At 36.7% G+C, this 25,906-nt stretch overlaps 3 protein-coding genes across 7 annotated transcripts in view; 1 reads left to right on the top strand and 2 right to left on the bottom strand.

Moving 5' to 3' along the window:
• Nucleotides 1-5,162, bottom strand: part of LOC107720625 (fibroblast growth factor 13-like) — a 33,305-nt gene extending 28,143 nt beyond the window's left edge. For both annotated transcript variants that reach the window (XR_001637630.1, XM_016528367.1), the window contains exons 1-2: nt 4,931-5,162; nt 4,562-4,711 (exon numbers count right to left, since the gene is read on the bottom strand). Coding sequence is in view for 1 of the 2 variants with exons in the window: in XM_016528367.1 (XP_016383853.1) it covers nt 4,562-4,613 (52 nt within the window). In the remaining variant the exon portion in view is untranslated. The remainder of the gene's footprint in view (nt 1-4,561; nt 4,712-4,930) is intronic.
• Nucleotides 5,163-6,658: 1,496 nt separating this feature from the next.
• On the top strand, nt 6,659-10,435 carry LOC107720621 (coagulation factor IX-like). Its single transcript, XM_016528362.1, has 8 exons — nt 6,659-6,799; nt 7,300-7,469; nt 7,555-7,579; nt 7,659-7,772; nt 8,290-8,424; nt 8,604-8,890; nt 9,091-9,214; nt 9,422-10,435. Exons 1-8 carry the CDS (start codon nt 6,733-6,735, stop codon nt 10,009-10,011), a joined length of 1,512 nt encoding a protein of 503 aa, XP_016383848.1. The 5' UTR covers nt 6,659-6,732; the 3' UTR covers nt 10,012-10,435.
• Nucleotides 10,436-10,693: 258 nt separating this feature from the next.
• On the bottom strand, nt 10,694-25,416 carry LOC107720618 (proto-oncogene DBL-like). Of its 4 annotated transcripts, none has more exons than XM_016528356.1 (27): nt 25,140-25,416; nt 24,088-24,207; nt 23,145-23,261; nt 22,677-22,826; nt 22,043-22,167; nt 21,634-21,748; nt 20,597-20,716; nt 20,235-20,426; nt 19,957-20,148; nt 18,455-18,626; nt 18,283-18,371; nt 18,100-18,185; nt 17,864-17,930; nt 17,401-17,516; nt 17,264-17,333; nt 16,847-16,939; nt 16,632-16,724; nt 16,417-16,542; nt 15,756-15,977; nt 15,302-15,394; nt 14,624-14,702; nt 14,478-14,529; nt 13,367-13,563; nt 13,029-13,135; nt 12,805-12,917; nt 12,118-12,232; nt 10,694-11,972 (listed from the first exon to the last, which is right to left on the bottom strand). In XM_016528356.1, the coding sequence occupies exons 1-27, from the start codon at nt 25,188-25,190 to the stop codon at nt 11,952-11,954; spliced, it is 3,093 nt and encodes a 1,030-aa protein (XP_016383842.1). In that variant the 5' UTR covers nt 25,191-25,416; the 3' UTR covers nt 10,694-11,951. The 4 variants fall into 4 exon arrangements, with proteins under 4 accessions (XP_016383842.1, XP_016383844.1, XP_016383845.1 ...); XM_016528358.1 differs by having other exon boundaries at nt 10,694-11,951; XM_016528359.1 differs by having other exon boundaries at nt 13,367-13,479.
• Nucleotides 25,417-25,906: the final 490 nt, after the last annotated feature.

The raw sequence follows: 25,906 nt of genomic DNA, 5'->3' as shown, positions 1-25,906 counted from the left end.
AAGTAAGTTCGTTTTTTTGATGAAACAACTAGAAAACTCTTGTGACCCACTTGAGATGAATTTCAGTTGCACTGGTGAATTTCAGCACCACGGACAGCACTAAAACCCACTCCTCTGTTAGTTACAAACAAAGCCATTCAGCCACTCAAACATGCCATTATCAGCTTAGAAATGTCTATACCTCATTCGTTTGCCTAACTCCTATTAAGAAAGCCCTTAGGATTGGATATCTACAGATATCTAAAAGTGTACCTGATACAGATCTTCTCAAGGGAAACGCCATGCTACTCTCAGAGGCATCCAAAGAAGGCTTTTATTCTTTCGCACTTCTTCACAGTGTGCAAAGCAAGAAAAAGGGCGTTGCGAACTTTCAACTAATTCTCATGAGTATTCTGTCCATTAAAAGAGCACAGCCCGGTGATCATAGCAGATCATTATCGGCTATTATTGACAGACCACTATGATTTTAGGGCGCCTTATCAATGATTCATCAGATGCATCTGTGATACTGCCAACTCTTACACTCTCTTCAGGGTAATTCACAGCAAGAAGCTAAAGAGAGAAGAGAGTAGAGAGAGCAAACACTTTCAAACATTTGAGATAAATGAATCCTAATCACAAACCTGGGGATTTACTTAAAAGTATACGCTCAATATATCCAGTTTATAGTCAATAACAAATTACAGTTTTAGTGTTGCCATGGCAGCATTATGAAAAATAACAGGGCAATAAATAAAACCCATTTGGATAAAAAAAAGTCCTGCTTCTAAATATTATTCTTGGTAATAAAAGTGTCAGAGATGAGAGATCTGGCTGGTTTACAAGCTCTGAAAACCATGCACAGTTTAGGAACAGTCCAGAAAAGCAGAACCAACCAGCTACACATTCAAAGAGGGACTAATGAGATATCGTCGTAATGAGGAAACAGGGTTTTTCTCAAACAGGGGGAATCGAATTAGTCTGGCCCTCCTTCCTGTTATGTGTTGGGCCAATATGCGACACAACTAAGCATATTTTACTGCTCATCTAATGCAACTAATCTAATGTGAGTTTAAGATCCTATCAAAGTCACTCTCATATACGCAAGTGTTTTATGTAATCCTATTATGCGTATGCAGTCTCTACTCATCCTCATTAAATCTCTAGCAATTGTGACTTCTATCAATTCTTGACGTTTTTACAGATAAGGGACCCTGAGCTGGAGCACTTTTTATTTTATGCATTCTATATTTTCTATGCTGCTATTAACAAAAACATTGTCTTTGTTAGGAACTGAATTGAATTAGCCAGGCAACAATATAAATCTTAATCTAATTTATTAGGGCTATTAAACCTCATGGAAATATATAAATATATAAAAATATAAAAATCCCCTTTATTTTAATTACTGGCTGTTGAACTAAAGCACAATAACAATTAACTAAACATCTTGGATAATTCAAACATATTTATATGATCACAACAGATTTAGTTTGGCTAAATGTAAGTCTATTTTCCTAAACGGTTAGAAAATAGTTTAGTTTTATGCTTCTGTTTTCAGCCACCTTTCGGGTAAAAACAACAACCCCACCCTGATGAAGCTAATCTCAAAGAGCACCACTAGATGGCGCGAAAAGATGTGAAATGGGTTTAGAGGGAACATTAGGTTCATCATTACATCCAAGCGTTCCTGAAGTGCACAATAAAACAGACTTGGGTTTAAAATACAGTCAGTGTAAACATGCAGGAGTAACAATTAATTGTGTGGGTCCAGACTTGACAGCGTACTTAACATTCCCTTACTATTCAGTGAATTAAAAATCATAACAGCACTTGTGCATTGAAATAATAGCATGTGTTGCAATGGACACTTTTCACATTTCCGGGTTTCTCAAAAGTGGACGTATCTTTTATAGCGGTGAATGTAAACTACAACAACAAATATAATTTTGCATCTCCATTTGCTCCAATAGCAAAAGAAGAAAAAGGGACAGCGTTTCTATGACTTCACAAAAGAGGAAAAAAATATCAATAGTTTTTATGTTAGCCAGAAGAGATCAAGATTTCAAATTTCCCGCCACTCCCTAGCCGTTAGAAAATATCACACAACAGCGTTAACTAGTTTTAATGCCAGGGTAATATAACACAGTATAGAGTTATACAGTAAAAATGAAAAACTTTACTAGATTTGTGTTGTAATTAACTGTGGAAACGCGTCGTCCCAGTCTGTGAGAAGGGTCCATATAAAACATTTACAACGCATGTTATTTCCGGTGTGTTAGTACGGCGTTTTTGTTCTTGATGATAAAAACAATGGCAATAGTCTTTGCTTATCATGTGTGAAATTAAAATTGAAAGTGCTCGTCAGGCAGAACTGATAAACTTCTCATCTCGACAAACCTTCAGTATTTTCTTTTTTCTTTAGAGCGAAGAGTTTCCAGAATGAACAGCAAAAGAGCTCCTGACATTTACTATGAAAGGCTGAGTTTTCTTTCTTATCTACAGCAAGAGACTGAGTTGACTCCGTCCGCAACAGAATGTACTCCTTGCCATCTTGAACAGTGTATACTTAAACATAATGACAGAACAACAAGTATTAGGAAAAATTATGGTATGACATAACATAGCCTAGACATAATTTTTACACGATACTGATTCATGCGAGCCTGCACGTACACACACGCACACACACACACGCACACACACACACACACACACACACACACACACAGCGGGACTGGAGGAGACACGAAGAGAGACCGGGACGGAAGGCTGCATCCTCCGGAGGTCGCATTTGCAGGCTGCATACGTCATCAAGGCTGGTTTATTTCAGTTAACTGAGCATTACATTCGCGAGTCATAAGCATATTACAACAATTTACGCTTAACTAAGAATAATGGTCAAATTTATAACTGTTAATATTCTAAAATAATATCATCTTTATGACGTATGCAGCCTACAAATGCGACCTCCAGAGGATGCAGCCTTCCGTTTGAGAAACGGCCCAAATGAGTTTAGAAAGATGATACTGACATCTGGTGGTAAAGCTATGGATTTAGTGAAATCTATACTATATTCTTCTATACTATATAACTTATACTGTCATGTTTTCAAAAAGGACGAATATAGGATAAACGAATTAGTGACTACAGAACACAGAAACAAATGAAAGTATCAGGCTTTCTAATACAGTCAAGTTTTTATAATCTAGTCAAGACTTTTATTCTTTTTTATTTTTTATATTTATTTTTAATTACATTTTAACATATCTGCAATGATTTCTATATATTTTTGTTACTTTTATAGTATTATATCTAATTTATAGCCACATACTATAAGATTGTTCTGGAGCAGTCTTGTTTACACATGTGGTGTGAAGCATTACATATGATGATTTTTTTGTCACTGACACTTTTATGAGGTTACAAAGTGTAAATCACTGAGGCTTCAACATGACAAATCAGTTTTATTAGTATCAACATCACAGCGTATGATGTATCTTTGAAGGACACTATTATAAAACATGTTATTAAAACACAGTGGTGACATACAGTGACCAGAATTAAACACGTAACGAAGGTGTTCTAAACTTTCAATTAAGACTCCAAAGAAGCTTAATCTCTTGTTTAAGCTGAATCCCCACGTCTATTAAATATAATTAAAAGCTGTGTCTTTTTAATGACCTCTTATTTTATATGGCCTCAGTGTAGATGTGTAGATTGTTCCTCACTGTTTCATGACGTAATAAACTTTAATGAGTTTTTCCTGTAACAACTTAATCAAACCTAATCCTCTGCACAACCATTAAACTCCCTCTCAGGGTTTGTGGACAGCTATATTACTTATGACCTAACCACACAACACACATGTTAGAACATATTACTAAAAATCAGGCATGCACTTTAATGCTTGTTGACCTTATATAAAATGTTATGCAATTTATGTCCAGTGAAAGAACCACTGTAGACACTAAACACAGAATACATCTGCTTCATACAGCATGCTATGTATTTTTAATGAGGCCTCTTTGTCTCCATGGCAATAGGTACCCAGCCTACATCCGTGAACTGAAGCGCTGGAGAGCGCCATATGTCACGCTCAAGTAAAGGAAATAAAATACATACATAACACTTTTCTTGCTATCAACACGTTTTATCTAAAGAAAGTGTTTTTAATTAATGCGTTTGTTGTTTCGGGGTTAAGTGTGAGAAAAGTGTAAAGCTATTTTAGCTTCTCGTGAAGCGCATTCGACTGTTACAGTAGATTTAAAGTAACCGCGCCACCGCAAATATGATCGCAAAATAAACATCACACTTGTTGGTCACGCATATCTATGAGCTTAAACGCCATGTTTACATATTTTCATGTTAAGTTACTCTTTGTAGAGGCCTAATAGATCGGTGGCTTAGCTACTACCGCCGAGGGAATCAATTTTTAATGATGTTCCGTGCGATGCTTGACATCGGGCCATTAATTGTAACCGTCTGCATAACCTTTTTGCAGAATCATAAACAACCAAATTTATATCAATACATGGAAAGGAAAAAAGGTTTAAGTAAAATGATACATGTGATGTCTTACCCTTGGTTGCATCCTTGTCTTCTTTCGTCTTTAGTAATGCTTTCCCGCTCATAGATCCCAGTTTTGATGAAGAATTCCAGATGATAACTCACACCAAATCGGTCCGATCATTTAAAACTGGCTCTTCTATTAAACAGTGGCTAACCCCCCCTTAAAGGAACCAGAGCACTGTTTATAACGGTTTCCCATTGTATCTTGTCTTTTAAATTATGTTTTCATATATTTTAAATCAAAGAATACATGGCATTCAGCATAAATCAGTTATGTATGCTTTTCCAATCAAACTTATCAAATAAACCAAATAACTTGAATAAGAGGTTTAATTAGATGAATTTAACGCAGTGGATTTTAATGTTGCTGAATCCTTACCGTTTGCTGGTCGTTATTATCTTCTCTGGCAGGTGTGCATAGCGCTTTGTTTCATATGACAAAAGACAAGGCAGCAAAGCAAAGCGTGAAAATAAAAAAAAAGATTAAATGAAAATGCAAAAGGCCACTTGCCAAGCTGTTTCAGCGTCGTTCAGTTTGCGGTGTGCAAGATTACAAGTCGAGCGCTCATGATGTGCTTTGACACATCAATCAGACCACATGGCGGTGTATCACCCCCGCTACGCAACTATTGAGGTCGCGTTGTGGAGCCCAGTCCCAAACTTCACCACGTGACGCGTGACGTCGCCCTCCGCTGACGCTTCAGTCATCAGAAAAGGCTACTCTCGAGTTGACAAACATGACGTAGAACATCTACGCAAAGTCATTCATTAGCTGAACTAACCGCAAATGTAGGTTTCATTGAAAGAGTAGCTACAGGTCAGTAAGTTAAAATATAACCATAATAAGCAAGACAATCTGTTAAACAATGATTTCAAGATTGAACGAAAATGGCTGTATTATTTCAACAGGTGATGGACTCGTTCGTTCTCTATCATTTATGCTATATCAAAGACTATAGAATAAAGGGACTCTGGCTATATTTGCTTTATTTAGCAAAAATAGTTGTTTGTGACATTTTGCTTTAAGGGTGATGATTACTCTACCATAGGCTTATTAATAACTAGGCCTATCAAATTTTCGTCTGCTGCAATTGTGTTCTGCTGAGAAATGAGTTCACCTGAGGAGGTAACCATAACATGAAAATACTCTTTTTTGAGCAAGATGAATCCTATAGAAATGCCATATAAATACAGTATTGACTAATTGAACCCCTGAATGTCATTGTAATTTCCACTTCATTCCACCGTCCAAGAGCAGCATTAATTATGTAGTAGTTTAAACTTCCTGTTTGACTGCCACAGAGAAGTCACAAATCCTGTTACATAAAAACGATGAAGCAAGTATATTGTCAGATATCAGCACTATAAATATTTAAATTCTACTCTTTTAAACTAGATCTGTCCGGTTCCTTAAATGTTTAGTACTAGATACTGTCAAACAGAAATTCACATAGTTTCTGTTGGGAAACTTATGTTGGCTTATTCACTTTGAATCACTAAAGGATAACTGATGTTTGGAGGAAAACATCAAACATGCTTTATATTTTTCCACAAGGATTTCTTCAGTTTATGTTGTCAAAGGCTGTAGTTGTTTGCCAAATAGCATTTCTCTTAGCACATTATGTCTGTGTTTGTTGTTTCTTACCTTTAATTTTAAAAGCATTAACTTGTTTAGCAGCCATGAAGGTCTGTTAAGAGGACAGTATTAGTCAGCTAAGTCTTGTCAATATTTGCTGGGTCCCAAGTCTGAACCGAGTTCTCTGACTCAGCAGAAATCAATTAAAAGACTGAAACGACTCAGACATGTGAATGGGTATCCATGCATGTACAGTATAAATCATCCACAAGAATTGTATAATCCACATACTGTATATATTCATACTGCTGTGTTATGAAGCCTGAAGTGACACGAAACGCACTATTCAAACATTGTGATGTTTTCTCATGAAACCACACATTACATCAAATAAAACTATTTCAATGGCATCAGCTATGAAAAATGCAATAAAAATGCAGGACAACGACCCACAAACACTACAGGTGCAGACAAAAACACCCACCCAATGAGATATCTGTTTGCATGAAGTGCAAACACGTATGTCCTGAACTTTGGAGTGCAACATGAAAGTATTTAGACTGTTGGGAAAGATTTCTGCCTGAAGGGAAATAATCAAAGAGAAAATGGTGAAGATTTATCCCATTATTTTGATATGCAGTTTGCTGCTAGAAACCTGGCTTTCTTCTGAAGGTAAGTTAACATTCATCTGTCTTAACCTATCTAGTTTATGTATGTTCCTGGAAATCATTGTTTTTAACACACACATTTTTAGAATGAAACACTGAATTGTCAAAATTCTCAGTTTGAGCTGGTCAATGTAAAATCTGTTCTAATGGTCAAAGGCTGAGTATTTGTTACATGCAATCTTTTGAAATGTGAAAACAGACCAATTAGAGTTAGTACAGAGAGAAACTGGTTAACACAAGAAGACTTTTCATGGTTTGTGTTGTGAGAAAACATAAAGGAAATTAAAAATCAATCATCATATTGTTCTTATCATGGTGGAACTGAAAGAACGTAAGTCTTTGCCTCTGACTTCAATAGCTGTTCAAACTCAATATAAAAAGCCTTTCAAAGTAAAACAATATTCCCTTACCAAATCTTCAATGCTTGTCAAACTACGTTATCTGTGTCCTAGAAACAGACCTTGGCGTTTGTGATTTTTCAGCATGTCTCTTTTGTGCATGTAGCTTCAGTGTTTCTGCCGAGGGATCTGGCGGGCTCTCTTCTGAAGAGACAGAAACGCTATAACACGGGTAGATTTGAGGAGATGATGAAGGATAATTTGGAGAGGGAATGTTTTGAAGAACGCTGCAATCTAGAAGAGGCCAGAGAGGTTTTTGAAGACCAGGAAAAAACCGTGAGTTGCATAAGCACATGTTTATCTCATAGAAATATTTTAGGACTATGTTTACGAGTTAAAAACTTTCCAATCTCTGTTTCAGATGAAATTCTGGATCACTTATTTGGGTGAGCATAAATATTCTTTTTGAAACATGTATCATATTGAACATCATAATATCATGATCATGGCCTCTCCTCCTTTCAGATGGAGACCAGTGTCAGTCATCTCCCTGTCAGAATGGAGGGAAATGTGAGGATGGTATGAACACATACACCTGCTGGTGTCCAGCGCGCTTTAGTGGGAAGAACTGTGAGTTGGGTAAGATCCACGATCCTCACATTAGCTGTTAAGACTGAGGAAGTCAGTGATTGTTATGTGAAACATTAAAATATGTTGTATAATGAAAATATACAACAAATGTTTTTAATATTATATCTTCTAGTTCATCAAATTTGTTAAGAAATATGCCAAAATATGTTGTTTTTAGTTTTATTTTATATTTATTTAAATTTATTTCGAATTGTGTATTTTTATGTTTATTCTGAATTGGATATTTTTATTAAAAAGCATCTGCTAAATGCATAAATTTATTCAAATGTATATATATATTTATATATATTTAGACAGATCATAAAACAATCATGAAATGAATATAAATATCATAATTTTATATCAAATAAATAATATACTAATCGTTTATGATTTATTTATTTATTTTATGTGTCCAAATATCTCTGCATTAGTACTTTGTCAAAAAGAAATTCTTAACCTTGTGTGCTTAAAGTTTTCCTCTGCTAAATCCTTATTTCTTCTTTCATGGGTTGCTCTGGTGCAGAAATGGCAAAACAGTGTAATGTAAATAATGGAGGCTGCATGCATTTCTGCGTTGTGGATAAAATTTATGGAGCAGTGTGTGACTGTGCCGAGGGTTACAGACTGGCTCTGGATGGCAGGACTTGTGAACCTACAGGTACTATAATCCTATTCCCACTTATTACATGACATTTATCTGCATTAAGCCAGGACGTACACAGTATTTTTATCTCATAGCTCAAAGATTTTCTTATGTTGTGCAGTATGACTTTTCTTCCTATGCAGTTGCATATTTTGACTACCATTTTCATTCAAGGAATTTCATTTATGTTTTAGGGCAGTACCCATGTGGACGTCTTGGAGCGAATATTGCTGAAACACTTAACTCAAGGTCTCTTATCAGTGCTGAGAATGGAAATCAAAGTCACTCTCTCAATCACATCAATACAACAGAGTCCAGTCCTACAGATCCTCCTGATGTGAACGGGACTAGCACACCTCAACCTACACTGAAAAACATCACCTCATTCTTTCCCACTCGGCCCACCATCAAAAATGCAACAAACAATGAACATCGTATTGTAGGAGGAAACGAGGCAACACCGGGGGAGATTCCATGGCAGGTAGGTGAAGTGATGAATTGTGTGTCCAAATAAAACATTCATAAGATTCCTCCTCACTTTATGAAGCAAGGCTGGTATAATCTTCTCTAGTTTGTGTCGAAAAATCCACAGAACCTTGTAAAGAGGACATTACAATAAAAACCATAATATCGGAACTCTTGAGGGAAATTTAGACTGTTTTTTCTTTGTCATGTTGGCAGGTGGTTTTTATGGAAAAGCTGAATAAGATTGCATTTTGTGGCGGCTCTCTTCTCAGTGAAGAATGGGTCATTACAGCTGCCCACTGTGTTGAAGGAAAGGTGGGATCTTTCTTCATCAGAGTGGGTGAGAACTACACTATCACATGGTTGTTATTGCTATTTGGTTATAGAAAAAAACTTCTGCAGTTGGGAATAGTATATATAATTTATTATTTTATTTTTAATTTCACTGTCTCTTAAAAATCTACAGTTATGTATTCCAGATCCATGTGATGTGATATCACACATACTGGCAATGAGTTGCTATATTTCTGGTGCTATGTTTCTATAGGGGAACATGATGTGTCAATGAATGAGGGAAGAGAGAGTGATCACGGCATAGCGGAGTACCATATCCATCCAAGTTACAACTCTCAACGGAGTCTTTACAATCATGACATCGCCCTGTTAAAGCTCAAGGGACCCGTCAAATTCTCTGACTATGCCCTGCCCATCTGCCTGGGCTCTAAAGACTTCACAGAGAACTTGCTCAGGAGTGCAGAAAACTCCCTGGTGAGCGGCTGGGGGAGGCTACGGTACGGGGGCATGGAATCTAAAACACTTCAGAAAGTAGAGCTCCCCTACGTGGACCGGACGGAGTGCAAAGGCAGCAGCACCGACACCATCTCCCGCTTCATGTTCTGTGCCGGTTACAGTGCGGTAAGCAAGGATTCCTGTCAGGGGGACAGCGGAGGACCCCATGCCACCCAATATCAGAACACATGGTTCCTCACGGGTATCGTCAGCTGGGGCGAGGAGTGCGCTAAGGAGGGAAAGTATGGCATCTACACCCGTATCTCCAGATATATGTACTGGATAAGTAACGTTACTGGCATCAGAACAGGACATATGTCCAATGCTGATCAACAGAGTTGGAATTAGATTAGGCCTTTGTGCAGGGTTGTTTTAAATGTCGGAATGAATTAGAGCTCACAGACATGTTTGTACAGATGATATTTACTAGTCATCATTCAACAGACATACTGTAACAATCAAGAAAAAATATAGTTTTCCATCTTACACTTTGTGCTTGTACATCTAGTGAAATTATTTTCATACATGATATACCACAAAGCAGTATGAGGTCACTTTCATCTTTGTAACTCTGTACATATTATCCACTAGAAGTGTATGGCTTTAAGAAGTGTACTTCAGACTGAAGTACACATGAAACCCATTCAGACCGCATTCACTTTTCTTCTCCCTTGTCAAGCCCTCTTTTAAACTAATGACATGCAAATGCACACTACTTTTCAAAAGTTTGGGTTCGTTTTTATAACTGTTTTTACAATGTAATTTATTAAGCTGAATTTTTAGGAGTCATTACTCCAGTTTTCAGTGTCACATGATCCTTAAGAAATCATGCTAAGAAACATTTCATATTATCAGTGCTGACAACTGCTGATAAACATGATGCTTTGTGGAAACCATGATTTTATCCGGCATTCTTTGATGAATAGAAAGTTCAGTAAACAGCATTTATTTGAAATAGAAATACTTATCAATGCCTTTACTTTCACTTTTGATCAATTTAATGCATCCTTTCTGGATAAAAGTATGCATTTCTTTTCAGAAAAAAAAAAATCTTAGTAAAAATTTTACTGACCCCAAACTTTTAAACGGTACTGTATTTATTCATTGCCGTTTTTAATGAGGTTCGCTAATGTAAATTCACCTCAATAGTTTCTAAGCAGTTAACAAAAGTTAAATGCACATTGTGAGCGCAGGAAGTGTGACAGAGAAAAGGTTATTAGAACGAACAAGTTTACAGTGGACGTTATAATGATGTATACCACCAAGCTTTATTTCAATGACAAAAACTGACCCAAATATGGTGGAAGTGATTAAAAAATGGATTTCTAAATCAAAATGAATTATGCTGTTTCTACAGTAAACCCATACAAAAACACTTTGATAACTAAGAAAATTTGCTAAGTAGTCCAGAACAGCCATATTTGAACTGACTTAAAGTGAATGAATATAAACACGGATCATCTGAAGGTGAGCAGTATATTTTTAAGCATAACTGTGAAGCAATAACGCAATCACATTGCTGACTAGTGAATTGTAAAGTTTTCACCTCACATACTCTCTGAAATAATATTCCTTTTACATATTTCTCTGAAATATTTCTAAAGTCAGAGTAATAACAAAAGAGGAATTAGTGTCAACCTGGTTGGTTTGGCAATGGAATGTTAGGTTTTGGCACATAAACTAGATACTAATGTTTAGTTTATCTTTCATTCTTTGTAGCACTGGTATCCATTCCAGCACTAAAATGGCTTTTTAAAACAAGTGTCCAACCGCTGTACCTATCCGAGGAGAGAAAAAAATAGTTTGCTATTCTCTCAAGCCAGTGTACACCCCATGCCATAAACCTCCCTGTTTTTAATATATACTAAAATACTGTGCTAACTACACAAATACATGTTTTATATCATGTTATGGCACAGCATGGTGATGGTACTTTCCAGGGATGAAATGGATCAGTGTAAAGTGCTTTGCAAAGCTCCTTTTATTTCCAGATTGTATTGTTGTAGGTGTGGTCATTGGCTCGTTCGAGGAGTGAGACGAATCCCTTTTTGTCTTTAAATCCAGTATAATCCAAAATCCCCACTGATGGCAGATGGAAACGCTCTCTCAACTAGGCAGCTCTGTTTTCCTGACTTGGTGTTTGTTTGTGTGCTTCAGGTTGGCGTGACTGGGCTCAGTCCTGAATGACAGTAATGGCCTTTAGGGTTGTCACATGGTGTGAGCTTTGTGTACATGTGGTTTATGTACTTAGGTGTTGCTGGGCTTCCTGCCGTTTATATTTCCCGTACCTATGAGACAACACCGGAGTGCTTTAGAGAAAGAAAAGCCTCTATTGCAGTACAGTACTGTATGTTCAGATCTGATCAAATAAACACATATTCAACATGTTTATGTAAGCTGCATTTTACAATATAGTATTCTTATAAAATTGTTAGGCCTGTAGAGTTCACTCACCATAAGCCCCCCTCCTGATTTAATGGAGGGACTTCTGCCTGCATCTCCCAGCATTCTCAGCAGTGTATCAACAGAGAGTTTTCCTTCACCTCCACGAGTCAAATTCTTAACATGCCTGTAGAAATTATACCATGACACTGATCATTAACTTGAAAATTAGAGTGATTCTTATTGCATAACTAGTGATTCAAAATTAATATGTTCCTGTAATTAATCAGTGTTCTACACCAGACAATAATGCAAAATTGTATCAGAATTTTGAAAACAGATTTTAGGGAATAATTATAGTTTTACAGATGGCCAAGTAGGCAAGAACATGCTAAAGTTTTGTAAAAATATTTTTTAGGGAGCTTGGTCAGTTTTATTTATATTTTTGAAAGAAGTTTCTAATGCTCACAGAGGCTGCATTCATTTGATGAAAAATACTGTAAAAACAGTCTATCACTCTAATATGCTGGCTTACACTTTATTTACACTGTTAAATATAATATTTTGCAATTATATCTATTGATTTTAGTTTAGTGTTTTGTTTTTAATTTATTTTAAAAAATATTTACATTTTAATATCGGTTATGATAGTAATAGTTATCAACCAGCTTATCAATGTCAGCCAGAATTTTAACATCAGAGCATGTCTTATATTTTTTGCTCCACTTGAGCATAAATAAAAAATAAAAAATGACTCACCAAAGCCCCATGGCACTCTCCTGCAGCACGTGAATGACATCACCACATTTGATGATTACATCATTCTTGCCACACTTTAAATGGTCCACCATTGCTCTATACCTTCCAGGAACCTAAAAGACAACAAACAAACCAGCATAGTACACGGTCAAAGCCATCATATTGACTATGTACAAACAAAATCCTTCATTGTTGCTGAGTGATATCTAAAGGTCCAAGCTCACCAGCAGCACATCGTCTTCTTCATCAGAGTCTGAGATGTTTGAAAGGTCAGTGGTCCAGTCCTCCGGACCCTCACAGATGTCCACTGAGTGAGACGTCCCTGGCCAGCCTGCAACCCACAACCAGCCGAACCATAATGACATTCTCCCCGAATGGGTTGTAAATTTTTCATGCATTGCCATTACGTGATTCAATTACATGCAAATAAATGTGCCACAATTTACATATTAAAAATCCCATTTCAAAAACCCATTATGTTCGATAGCATAGTGAATTTTCCTGCTCCTATCAACTAGACTAAATGCCAGTGAAAATGGCCTTTGCATGGCCTCTGACTCACTGCGGCGGTTGTGATGGCGAGGACGTGGAGAAACGATGACTGGGTCTGTCAAAACCGGACTCACGCGGCCTGAATCGGCCTCCTCCGAGCTGATGGACGCCCCCTGGTGCTTGCTGTGAGGAAGGACATCAAAACAACCTGAGCAGCCAGTGATCTGTGTGGACGTCCAGGGCATGCATACGGACATATGCCTCACACTGATCCGATGAACCGAGGAACCCACGAACGGAAACAAGGGCGTCAACGGAACACAGGGCAAAAACACAACATCATCCATCAAATGTCATAACAAACAGGATATTCTGAAACCGGACTGCGGTCAATAGAGTACAATGGCAAATAAACTCAACATTAATGATGAGTGTAATTTTCAGGCAGTAAATTGGATTTAATTGAAACAAACATTAGTAGAGTTGACATGACATTGACCCCAATCCTGTTCCATTGAACGGCAACATTCAAAGAAATTGTTTTGAAAAAACAAAGATAAAGTACTATGTGCTGCAAATGACTTCCCAATTTTAATTATAAATTTCACTGTTATTATTTTTTTTATAAAATTATATTTGTATCTTTAATACATTCTATTAATTCAGGGTGAAGTATATAGTTAAAAAAAAAAAAGTATAACATCTGTAACGAATAATCCTAACAATCACATCAAAATAATCACAGATTTGCATATTAGCTGATTAATTATCCCGTGACTTAAATTAGATTTAAAATTGATTTAAATGTCCAATTAGGATAAATGCTTCACTAAATGTTTAAAAAGCATGATGTTTGAAAATAGTTCATAATAATTATTAGACAGCCATTTACTGCATATAGCATTTTATGTTTGAATCTCCAAAGCTCAAATGTTTCTATTAAGTAGGTTTCAGAAATGACAGGAATGTGTGCTTCAAGAATGTTTTTCATGCCAGAATGGTACTGATTAGTACTATATCCATCATGCAGATGGGCTCAAATCATACAGTCTTTATGAATGTGATTTATATAAGGCACAACTGTTCGACAAATTCTGTTGATTTTTGTTCAGATACTTCCATATGCAAATATGAATATTGATTTAAGCATTTTACATCCATACTATAGAAGTAAGGATCACCTGTCGGCCAAGGGTGGAGATAATGGCTGCTCACTGTCCGGGTGAGCATCACCTGAGAAAGTGAAACAGAGTTTGACCCACTAAACATTTAATTACCATTAAAAATAACCATGATATTAACAGAAATGGAAATGCAGTGTGGGAACCTTTGCCAATCTTTTGCTGATTGTTGAGGATTTTTCTAATCTCAGTGAGCCATGCAATCTTCACATCTACAGTTGAAGCCTGCAAAATAAAATAATTATAAAATACAAATAAATTTTTTCCACTATAATTTTTTTCTTGTTTAATATTCTATTTTCTTATATAATATTTACTCACATTTTAGATTTTATAATATATTGTATTTATATATCAAATTTATATGTATAATATACAGTATATAGGTATATATAATGTCATATATATATATATATATATATAATTTTATATAATATCTTAGATTTTTTAGTGTTTTAATTTAATTAAACTTTATATTATTATCATAACCCATCATACACTTAAATGTTTTTTATTCAATTTTTAAAATCATATCTAAACTATCAGTTATAAATTAGATTTCAAATCCAGGATTTTCAGTGTGGTCATAATGTATCTTAAAAATGGGTAATTAGTTACTCTGAAGTGTTTTTGAAACACTCATTTTTAGTTGTGCAAACAAACTGACATTTTATGTTCAGGACTTGACATTAACATAAGCATTTTTTGATATATCTCCATCAACGAGGAGGTATTGAGGAGGCGTTATTAAGTGATGACAGAGGCACTTGTAACTTTTTATCTACTGCATTCTGTGGAGTTTTAACCTTGATAAAATGACTCACCTGAACAACATACACCTCCTCTTTTCCGTTATACCAAATTTCAAACTTCCTTACATCCCCTTTGATGTTTTCTGTGATACCCACAGCACTCATCTGCAAATGAAACAGAGGGGTCAAAGATCTCACTTGGAAATTCAGTAATGCAGTATTTTAATAACCTTGTGGGTTTTTTAACGGAATCTGAGTTAATCCTAAAACCCCTTTCATAAAAACGTCCATCTCTTTGAGCACACTTAAAATAGAGCTGGAATAAATAAAAAGGTGCTTAACTTCCGCATCTGTGCAACACAACACAACATGCTCAAAAATAGAAAACAGGTCAAAGTTGGCAGGTTAGCTGCATGGTGGATGTTGTAATTGTAAAATCTGCCTGCAAAAAGCATCTTTCTACTTTAACGGTCAATCAAAAGTACTATATAAATAGCAAATACGTTGATCTCTCACTCTCTCTCACCATCAGGCAGTGTTTGAAGCTGTAAGAGGCTGTCCGATCATGTGCCTCTCCACTCTCCTCTCTCTTCTTGCAGAAAAGCAGAGCTCTTTCGTGAAGGAACAGATGCCTTTGCATTGGTTTAAAGCGAGCCATGTCTTTCATGCGCGTTGGCCCTTTCCTATGGTTGATCCAGACATTAAAAGACCCCTGCATAAGGACGCGGCCCAGGTCACTCAATTCGCCCTAGATACAGAGGACACGGAGAAAAGCGAACTGTCAGTCAACTGTCAGTGGCAATAAACATACAACAGTTCACCCAAAATGAAAATGTGCTGAAAATGTACTCACCCTCAGGCCATCCAAGATGTAGATGAGTTTGTTTATTCATCAGATCAGATTTGGAGAGACAAGACACTAATTGATTGACTGGAAATGTGGATTACTTGTGGATTATTATCGGCTGTTTGGACTCTCATTCTGACGGCACCCATTCACTGCAGAGGACCCATTGGTGAGCAAGTGATGTAATGCTACATTTCTCCAAATCTGTTCTGATGAAGAAACAAACTCATCTACATCTTGGATGGCCTGAGGGTGAGTATATTTTTTAGCAAATTTTCATTTTTGGGTGAACTATTTATTTAATATTCCTCCTCTATCCTTCCTAATTTCTTGGTCACACCTCATAACCAGTGATGGCAATTTGATGCATGGAGTCATTGACAGACTTGAGGAGGTCCAGCATGGCATTTAGCGCCCCCTGCAGCTCAGATGCATACTGCGAGTTTGAGCTGTGTTTTAGTAGTTCCTAGTCAGAGAGACAGACGGCATTTAGTATAATAGACATCTGTGGGGGCAAAAAATTCTATAACAAGTAGGATTTGGTTTGTTAGGCACCTTCAGAAGAAGTTGGTACTTGGTTAAACGTTGAACAGGTTTCAGCAAATATGAGTCCAGACCTAGCTTATGATCCAACTTCTTTTTGCACTCCTACATAAAAAGATAAAATTAGCCAAATAAACCATCTAAACCGCATCTAAATGAATATAAAATGTTACACTAATCCCTATCTACACCAATAAATATCTAAAAAAAAATATCCACAACAATACCTGGATGAAGGCTGAATCCGAACACTGCCTCCAGAGGGCATCTGAGCGAGGTTTGTTCTGGCAGTAGCGCTCATAGACCTGAAAATTTTCTTTCTGCAAAAACATTTATTACAAGAGAACTCTTAACAGACATGAAGTATCCAGATAAGTGGTTCCCGTATTACTTTTCTATGCCGTCACAATAGCAGAATAAATCATATTTATCTATAAGCTGTGATTGTGAGTTCGCAGTCTAAAACATTTCTTATTATTATCAGTGTTAAAAACAGTTGTGCTGCTTAATATTTTTGTGGAAACCTTGATACATTTTTCAGGATTCTTTAATGCACAGAAAGTTCAAAAGAACAGCACTTGCTTGAAATAGAAATTATAAATGTCTTTACATATACAGTATACATATGACACAGAATGGCTCACCCGTTCCAGAAAGCGCGCTCCCACTCTCTCTGGGGTCTCTAAGCAGCTCTCGAGGTCCTGCAAGAATATCCTGCACAACAAAGACAGGATCAGCATGAATGTGTTTATGTGTCCATGTGTGTGGGCATATTTCTCACCTGCTGTGGAATTTATAGATCTCCGGAAGATTTCCGAACAGCTCTTCTTTCTTGTTTCGCAGTACAGATGGCAGTATATTAGAGAGAGATGGGTTATCCATCTCTGCCCTGTAACCCTGTCACAATATCACAGAGCAGTCATTTTCTAGAACTATTACATTATAGCACTAATTATACACTTTTCATGTTGTGTCTTTACTCATTGTGCCAAATCAGACCTAACACTGTTTCTTTTGTTTTTATTTGGCAGTCTCCACCAATAGTTGTACAGTCAAATGTGTGTAACTACATGTTCAAGCTCTGACTCATTGCAACACTATAAACTACAGTGTGAAAGGAAAGGTGTGATTTCAAAATGAGTGCATCCAAAGGTCCTCTATAATATTACCACTGCGAGGCAAATGGGATGAGGGAAAACAAAACACAGAGCAATTATTTCAAGGTCATTCGGTCAAGACATTACCAGCAAAACAGACAGCAGCTCATCCACATAGATTCTCTCCGTCTCAATCAGCTCCTTCATTACGTGGCTGCAGAAGCGAGGGATGCATGGGCAATAACAGAGGAGAGAGGGGGAGAAAGATATGAGGACAGAACGGGAAAGAGACTGGTGAGAGACAGACAAAGAGAGGAGGTTGAGAAGAAATTCATGATTCATGAACATACATTTTTTTGTCAAGATATTGCATAAATGCTCACCGTTTGTGCTGGTCGGGGTTCTCAACTCCCTCTGGGCTGTAAGACAGACAGCTGCGGTTCTCCTCGTAATCGTGCATGACCTCTATCTACAAGAACCGGAATAAAGTTCCTAAAGCTGTCAGCAAAGAGTAGACGAAGTGCGCTTTGTATGATTTTGAGATGAACAAGAACGGTCAGCCAAACCTTTTTAGTGCTGGGCCCTTTCCGTGAGGCCCTTTTACCAGGAAGTGCGAGATCAAAAGTAAACCTTAAACTGGAGTTCACGTCAAAACCTTTGAAAAAGACAAGAAACATTCAGACAAATGGAAACAGTAAGTCTGTCATGTGCAAATGCAGCTGAAATAGATAAACATACTGTGTTTAGGAGAGAATACAGGGGATTTGCAGCGTGGCGAGTTCTCAGGCCTTGGAGAGACTAGCTGGATGGGTCTGACCTGAATATCAGCCAGTTTCCTCAGACAGGCCTGTCTGCTCTGGATCATTCCCTGCACTGTTGATAGCTTCTCTGTGACAGCCTCTATCTGAGACTAACAAGAGAGGAACGGGGTGAACTTAAAATAGGCACTTGATCGATAGAGATTGAGTAAGGGCATAATGTAGAAAAATAGGGAAATGTCATTGTTACACTTCAGGGTAACAGGTCATTCAGAATTTTCTCGCAATTTTGAGTTTAAATCTCATAATTCTCTTTTTTTTTTGTAATTCTGAGAGGAAAACTCAGAATTGTCAGATATAAACTTGAGACTGCAAGAAAACAGTCAAAATTCTTAGAGAGTTTATAACTCACAATTTTGTTAAAATTCTTACTCTGTGGCGGGACAAAAACAGAATTGCAAGAATTGTAAACTCAAAATTCAGAGAAAAAAAGTCAGAATTGTGAGATATAAACTCAGAATTTAGAGATGTAGATTCAGAATTGGCAGAAAAAATGTTGGAAATTTGAGCTAAAAAGTTACCTTTTTACCTAATTACCTTTTTTCCATGCTAAAAAGAAGAATGCTTCTTCTGTGGCAGAAACATTAAAATCACTTATTGTTTTTTTAGTATAAACTTTGTCTTATCCATTTCTACGAGGAGAAATACAAAAAATAGAAGCAAATTAAACAGTTGTTGACCAATTAAGATATTAAATTTAATGTGGAAGCTTAAATATTTTTTCTTTCCATTTAATTTTCTTGCTGTCTAAGAAAAAGTAATTAGATATTGCAAGATATTAAAGGGATAGTTCATCCAAAAATGAAAATTCTGTCATCTTTTTCTCACCCTCATGTTGTTCCAAACCTATATATGATTTTCTTTATTGTATGAAACACTAAAATAAGATATCATGAAGAATGTTGGTAAGTAAACAGTTTTGAATGTACGGACCCCAAAAAAAAACATTTATCAAAATGTATGTTCTTCAGAAGAAAGAAAGTAATGCAGTTTTGGAACACCATGCGGGTGAGTACATGCTGACAGAATTTTCTTTTTTTGGGTGGGCTACACATTTAAATCTCTTTTGTGATTTTTCTATGATATCTTTTTAAATTATATAAATTATTTAAACTATAGAACAAATGAAACTTAATGAGCACATCCTCAAAACCTGTATAATGGGGTCCAAAAGTGAGACCACATTAAAAAACTGGCTTGGTGTCATTAAAGTGAGCATGAAATGGAAATTCATCCTATCTAAATGCATGTTATTGATTTTTCCATGCATGTGTTTCATTTTTTTATTTTATTTACATTTTCTCAGATGGTAATGCTGATAATATAAACTGTAATGAAAATGCATTAAATTAGAAAAATGCCAAGGTGCATTTTCACTACTTGTCTCAAATGGTACATTTGTGCTTTGTTCCATAACCGTACCTGCAGCTGTGGTGTGAGTATTGCCTCAAACTCCAGACTGAGAACGTCCGGGTTAGACCGCACCACTGAGGGCGCCATCTCCACCAGTCTCTCAATGTCCTGCAGGGCTGCCTGCGCCCCCTCTTTGGACTGAAACTTATCCAGCAGCTGGTTAGCCAGCAGATAGGCCCCCTCATCACACCAACGCACAGTCTGCCCATACACAGATATGCAGAGTCTGTATGTGCTTTGCATAAAGTGCATATATTACATATTTCTTGCATTTGCATAGTTATTACCTCCTCCAACCGCAACAGCAGGTCTCGTATGCGCGTGAGAGATGCCCGTTTGGCACGTAGAGCTGTAGTCAGAGTGTCAGAGTGATGCCTCAGTTCATTGCAGCGCTGAACTATTAGGGCAAGAGCGTAGTGATGACTCGCTGCCAGCTGGTGCCCATGCAGAATAATAATCTGAGCACGGCCCATTTCTTCCTGCAAGAACAACAGAGCACTTTTGGCTTTTAATCAATGTATCAGTTAAAGGACTGGTCAAACCGATCTTAGCATCAACTTCAATATCAATCAATATTTGTGATGTGCTCAAAAAGGCATGTTTACTAAAAAAGAGAAGGTCAGTTATTTTAAGCTTTAACATATTAAACCTCTGCTGTGGTTTCCAGCATCTCGAGGTCTTTGAGTAGCTGCTCCGTCTGGGCCACTGCTGTCCCCACAGATGCAATGGCTTTCTCCTGTGCACTGAGTTTCTCCAGAATGGCTTCCATCTGTGCACAGACCAAAACCAAATAATTATGTTCACTGATGCATTTAAAATAAATATTTTATTGTGCATTCATGTGGCTTTGGTATAGTTACAAAAAAGTTTTAATGGTTTTTCCTTAAATTGTTTATATTAAATGCTTAATATACAGTGAGAGTAGAGTCATCATGGAGTCAAAGGTGTAGTAATCAACATAACACTTAAAAAGCCATAGCAATTCGAATTTGTGATTTTTTAAAAATTCTGTTCCAATGGTGCATATAGGTGGACTATTTAAGACGAACCAATTCGCTAAAATGAATCATAGTTTTTAATGCTGCTTATGAGAAAGTGGACCGTTTAAGACGAATAGATTCACTAGAATGATCAGATTTTCCAGTGCTGCAAATGGGACATTGAACTGTCGAATTGATTCAGTAAAATGACTTGCGCTTTTCAATGTCATGCATGACAGAGATGAGGACCCTTGAAAGACAAATTGATTCACTTTAATTAATTGGGTGGTTACACATGAGAGTATGTTTAGGACAACTGTTTAGGACAAACCGATGCATTAGAATAAATTAAACTTTCCAATGCTGTATATAAAAATCTGGACCACTTAAGACGAACCGATTCACTAGAATGACTCTTTCCAATGCTTAATTTAGATAGAAGATGAACTAAATTACTAAAATAAATCTGACTTTGTAGCGCTACCCAAAATTAGAGCGAGAGAGCTGAGATTGTTTTTACTTTATCTGTGCAAATTTTATTTATTTGTGCAAAGTAGCATGTGCAGTACAATGACATTGAAAACAGTAATGTTGCACTGTGCCATCCGCAAATATTTGGGAAAAGTAGCTTGTTACTAGAAAAGCTGGAAAAGCAGTGTTTTTAAAGTACAATCGCTACTTTTAGGACTCCAACACTGGTCTGTACCTCATGGAAGCTCATCTCATACTGGAGCAGTTGAAGGTATTGTTGGAGCTTGAGATGGTGCTTCTCAAAAAAGCCATCAAAAGCCATTTCCATGTCCCGTAACTGTGCCACGAGCCTGCAAGAAACAAATGGAACATGATGGGTCTTTTTTTCACACACAGAGCCTATATAGAATATTATGTTGATTGCGATGGACACATTTTTGCAGAAATATGTATTGCGACCTAGTGGAAGTTAAATGGATGTCAACCAATTCAATACTGGAGGATAAAATATTAAAGAGGCAATAAATACAGCATGATTTCGAATACCAGAATCACATAAATACTCCTTAGAGAGTTATTCATCTACCCAAAAGAGCTGATGACAATGATTTACTTCCTCTGCTGGTGAGTAATAGCCTTCGTACCTCTGCACTCTTTCTTTGTCTTGGCTGATGTCCCTGTCTTCTGCTGCAGCACCTTCCACAGCTTTTGAGGCCTCAAGGTTTGAGAGAAGCTGACGTCCTTCCCTCATAACTGACCTAATGTCATCCTGTAATAGTTTTCAAACCATATGTCTAATTCAAATATCACTTAAGTATTTATATATAACTATTCATACATTTTTTACTGTATTATAGCCTTTTTATGTGTGAACAACTTGGGATGCTTTTATATTATTTTAGTTGTCCTGTATTGGCACATCAGTGATGAAATATTCTGTTGTGAAAATCATCCTTGCAGTCATTCGTTTTACGTTTAATAGATTTTCCAAAATTCTGAGACGACAATTAAAGTATGGGATTCAAAATCGAATTTTAAGGAATAAGTTTGGGATAAAAAATAAATAAAATTGGCACAATGTATTTAAAAAAATACATTGTGTATTTTTATATAACAAAAATATAACAACATTATATAAAATTTCATATTATTTTTCTATTAAAAAAACCTATGCTGATAATATAATGCATTAGATAAAATTACATTAAATTAGAAAAAATGTCAGGCCCCACTGTTTATGTGCATAATAAATACACAACAACAGAATCGTCCCCATACCTTCATCTGCCTGTATTTCTCAGTGTGTGATCTGAGTAGGTACTCAATGCCGCTGGCTTCATCAGGCAGCTCGATTTCAGACAGCTCTGTGCCGAATGTCTGCAGTAATTGAGCGATCTCCTTCACTGTCACTGCAAAACTCTCTATGGCCTGGAGGGGGCAGCACAGACAAAAATATGCATTACTAAGCATTTACTGCAATTGTAGGTCAAAGCATCCTTATCTAAAATCAGATTTGCATGAATTTAGATTTGCAAATCCCAAATAATGAATAGGAAGTAAACAAATATCATTTAGTAAGTGATTTGTTTCTCTTATCTTATTAAATAGTGAAGCATACAACGCGATTTTGTGATTTAATTTCATTTTGTGAAGCATATAATGCCATTTTTTGTTACAGTATAATTGTCTTCTCGTTTCCCTGCATGAAATCAATTGTGCTGCTACAGTGCACAACAGAATGCTTACCGTTTGCAGAACGATCCAGTCACTATGGCATTCCTCCAGCGTGCCGCCAAACTCAGTGCTCAGTTGATTTTCATCAATGAAGCGAAGCAGGTCTGTCAGGGAGCTCAGCATTACCATCTGAATAAGACAAAAAGAAGCAGGCAATTAATTAAGCATGGTATATTTAATGAAAATTGTGTTAAATAAGATTAAGAGTCCATTCGTTAAGCAGGCTAACCTTTTAAAGGTGAAATGGCCTTTTAAAGGAATTGTGCACAAAAAATGTAAAATTTCACACTCAGATCATCCAAGATATAGATGGGTTTGTTTCTTCATCAATACAGATTTGGAGAAATTTAGCATTACATCACTTGCTGACCAATGTATCCTCTTCAGTGAATGGGTGCCGTCAGAATGAGTTCAAACAGCTGATGAAATGCTAATATCACAATAATCCACAAGTAATTCACATGACTCCAGTCCATCATTTAATGTCTTGTGAAGTGAAAAGCTGCATGTTTGTAAGACACAAATTCATCAAGGCATTTAATCTTAAACTGTCACTTCTGGTTTTTAGCAGCTGTTTGGACTCTCATTCTGACGGCACCCATTCACTGCAGAGGATCCACTGGTGAGCAAGTGATGAAAATGATAAAATCTTTCAAATCTGTTTCTCATGAAGAAACATTTTGGATGGCCTAAGGGTGAGTAAATTGTCAACATTTATTATTTTTTGGGTGAACTATTCCTTTAATGGCCTTGTTGTGGATAAATAAAGATTGAAAGAAATAGATTAAAAATATAAAATGTTGACCCACATAATTAGTTGGTATTAAAATGAATGACACAGTATTTTACAATTTGATGTTTGTTTTGCTTCTCAAGACATCAGGTATGCATCTAATGACTATATCATAAAGAACCTATTGTTTTTGCACCACAGAGGAATCTCGTCAGCTCTTACCGGCATCTTGAGAGCAAAGTCGTCCTGACTGAAGCGGAAACCGATGTCTGTTCCAGTGGTCTGCAGGTGGGTTTTGGGTCTCAGCACTAGAACTAAGTGCAGATGTCCAGGGAATGACATCTGAAGATGAGATATGACATTTCATATGGACACATTCAACTCCCATCCAATCACATAAATAAGGATGATTTAAAGAGTAATAATATCATAACAATTTAATCAGAAACAGCAGGGTGGCTGCTTGTATATCATCCTCCTACTTCTAATGTGTTCACAGATGTAGAAATCTAGGTCAGACACCCACCTATTTCCATAAATGCACATATTTAAATTGTAGTTAAGTAAACAGATGAAACATGAAAGACAGAACCCGAAGTACAAACACACAAAATGTGTTTTTTAGCCTTCAAAATACTCAAATGTGAAGCTAACACCTCTTGTATCACCTTTCTTGCTGATTCAAGCAGGAAATTCAATCTAACTAGCAACTACTATGCACTTTTTCAGACCCTTAAAGACAATCAATGTCCATGGAAATCCAAGGCTGACTCTGTTTAACTGCTAATGCTGAGAAGTCAGTGTAAGCTGTCTGTCTTCTCCTTTTTTGATTGACTTATGATCAGTAAACCTGAGAATCAGAGAAACTCACATTTTTGCTGCCATAATCAGTATTCCTGCAGTTTAATTCATCATCATGGTGCATATGTGTAATGACTAGCAATAAAACACAGATGCACAGCCAAAATAAGTACATATTTTATTATTATTGCGTTAGTCATAATCCATACACAGAGTTACAAGCGAAGTGGTCGGCTGTTTCAAAAACCGATCATTGCACATGCCAGTAATCAAATGAAAAACGCACCACTGCTGACTGCAATAATTATCCCGGTCCTAACTAATAGTTAGTATTACAAACGCGCGCGTTTATAGTCTTGTTTATAGTTTCTCATTAATCTAAAGCAAACAAGACTCCCACCCGCCGCCCTGCATTAGCGTTTGTCAGTTCTGCAGCATAAACCCGGTCCAAAACAGAGAAGAATCCATCTTACCGCAGCCCTCTGGATCCGGGGCAGTCCCCTGAGTGGATTAGCCTCCGCCATTGTTTCTAATTTGCCCGTTTCGTAGGGATGTAGACCCACTTCTTAGCCTCACAACGTCCCTCCCTCCATGACTTTGTCTGCGGGACTGTGAGCAGCAGCAGCAGCAGCAGCGATTAGCCGCAGAGCGGATGCTGCAGTGCCGACGACACCTTGACCGCACTTATCTGCTCATTACTGTCACACCTATAATACATGGCACTCTTACGCAGAACAAAATGTATCTACGAAGCCATAGTTTAGTGTAATTTGCTCGAATCAGACCTGATTGGATTATATTGCAAGCGTCACAGTCACACTGTTGTGAGGGGCACGAATTATAAAATCCAGCACCATGGACAGAGGTCGATACGCACTCGTGCAATACTTCGGCCATATACCTACTTCCCACCTCACATCACCTCACTCACATATAAAAATCATACAAATGTATACACATAATATACATAAAATATATGTGATATAAAAAAGAAATATTCTAATTACAGTGTGTGTGTATGTGAGTATAGTTATATATCTTATAAATATAATTATAAAGTAATATTTATGTATTACATAATAAATATGTAATAAATATTTACAGAACTTTATAATAAAAATGGAATAAGTGGGTACTGTATAATAGGTTTTATAAATTACCATTATTTTTACTAAAATCTTATTTAATATGACTGAACCTCCCTAACTATAGGTATATATGTATATATGTATGTATATGT

This window comes from Sinocyclocheilus rhinocerous, unplaced genomic scaffold, assembly GCF_001515625.1.
Source record: "Sinocyclocheilus rhinocerous isolate Xijiao unplaced genomic scaffold, SAMN03320098_v1.1 scaffold603, whole genome shotgun sequence".
Taxonomy (NCBI): domain Eukaryota; kingdom Metazoa; phylum Chordata; class Actinopteri; order Cypriniformes; family Cyprinidae; genus Sinocyclocheilus; species Sinocyclocheilus rhinocerous.
The sequence above is the reverse complement of the archived record's forward strand: the minus strand, read 5'-3'. Positions and strand labels throughout refer to the sequence as shown.

Bases quoted from the DNA above. Each gene is read 5' to 3' on its own strand.
- LOC107720621 (XM_016528362.1), top strand. From the start codon at position 6,733: ATGGTGAAGATTTATCCCATTATTTTGATATGCAGTTTGCTGCTAGAA. The intron at 6,800-7,299 runs GTAAGTTAACAT...TTGTGCATGTAG, and splicing joins AACCTGGCTTTCTTCTGAAG to CTTCAGTGTTTCTGCCGAGG. The intron at 8,425-8,603 runs GTACTATAATCC...TTTATGTTTTAG, and splicing joins CAGGACTTGTGAACCTACAG to GGCAGTACCCATGTGGACGT.
- LOC107720618 (XM_016528356.1), bottom strand. From the start codon at position 25,190: ATGGCGGAGGCTAATCCACTCAGGGGACTGCCCCGGATCCAGAGGGCT. The intron at 20,717-21,633 runs GTACAGACCAGT...GTCTGTGCACAG, and splicing joins ATGAGATGAGCTTCCATGAG to ATGGAAGCCATTCTGGAGAA. The intron at 16,940-17,263 runs GTGAGCCATTCT...ATGTTTTTGCAG, and splicing joins GAGCGCGCTTTCTGGAACGG to AAAGAAAATTTTCAGGTCTA.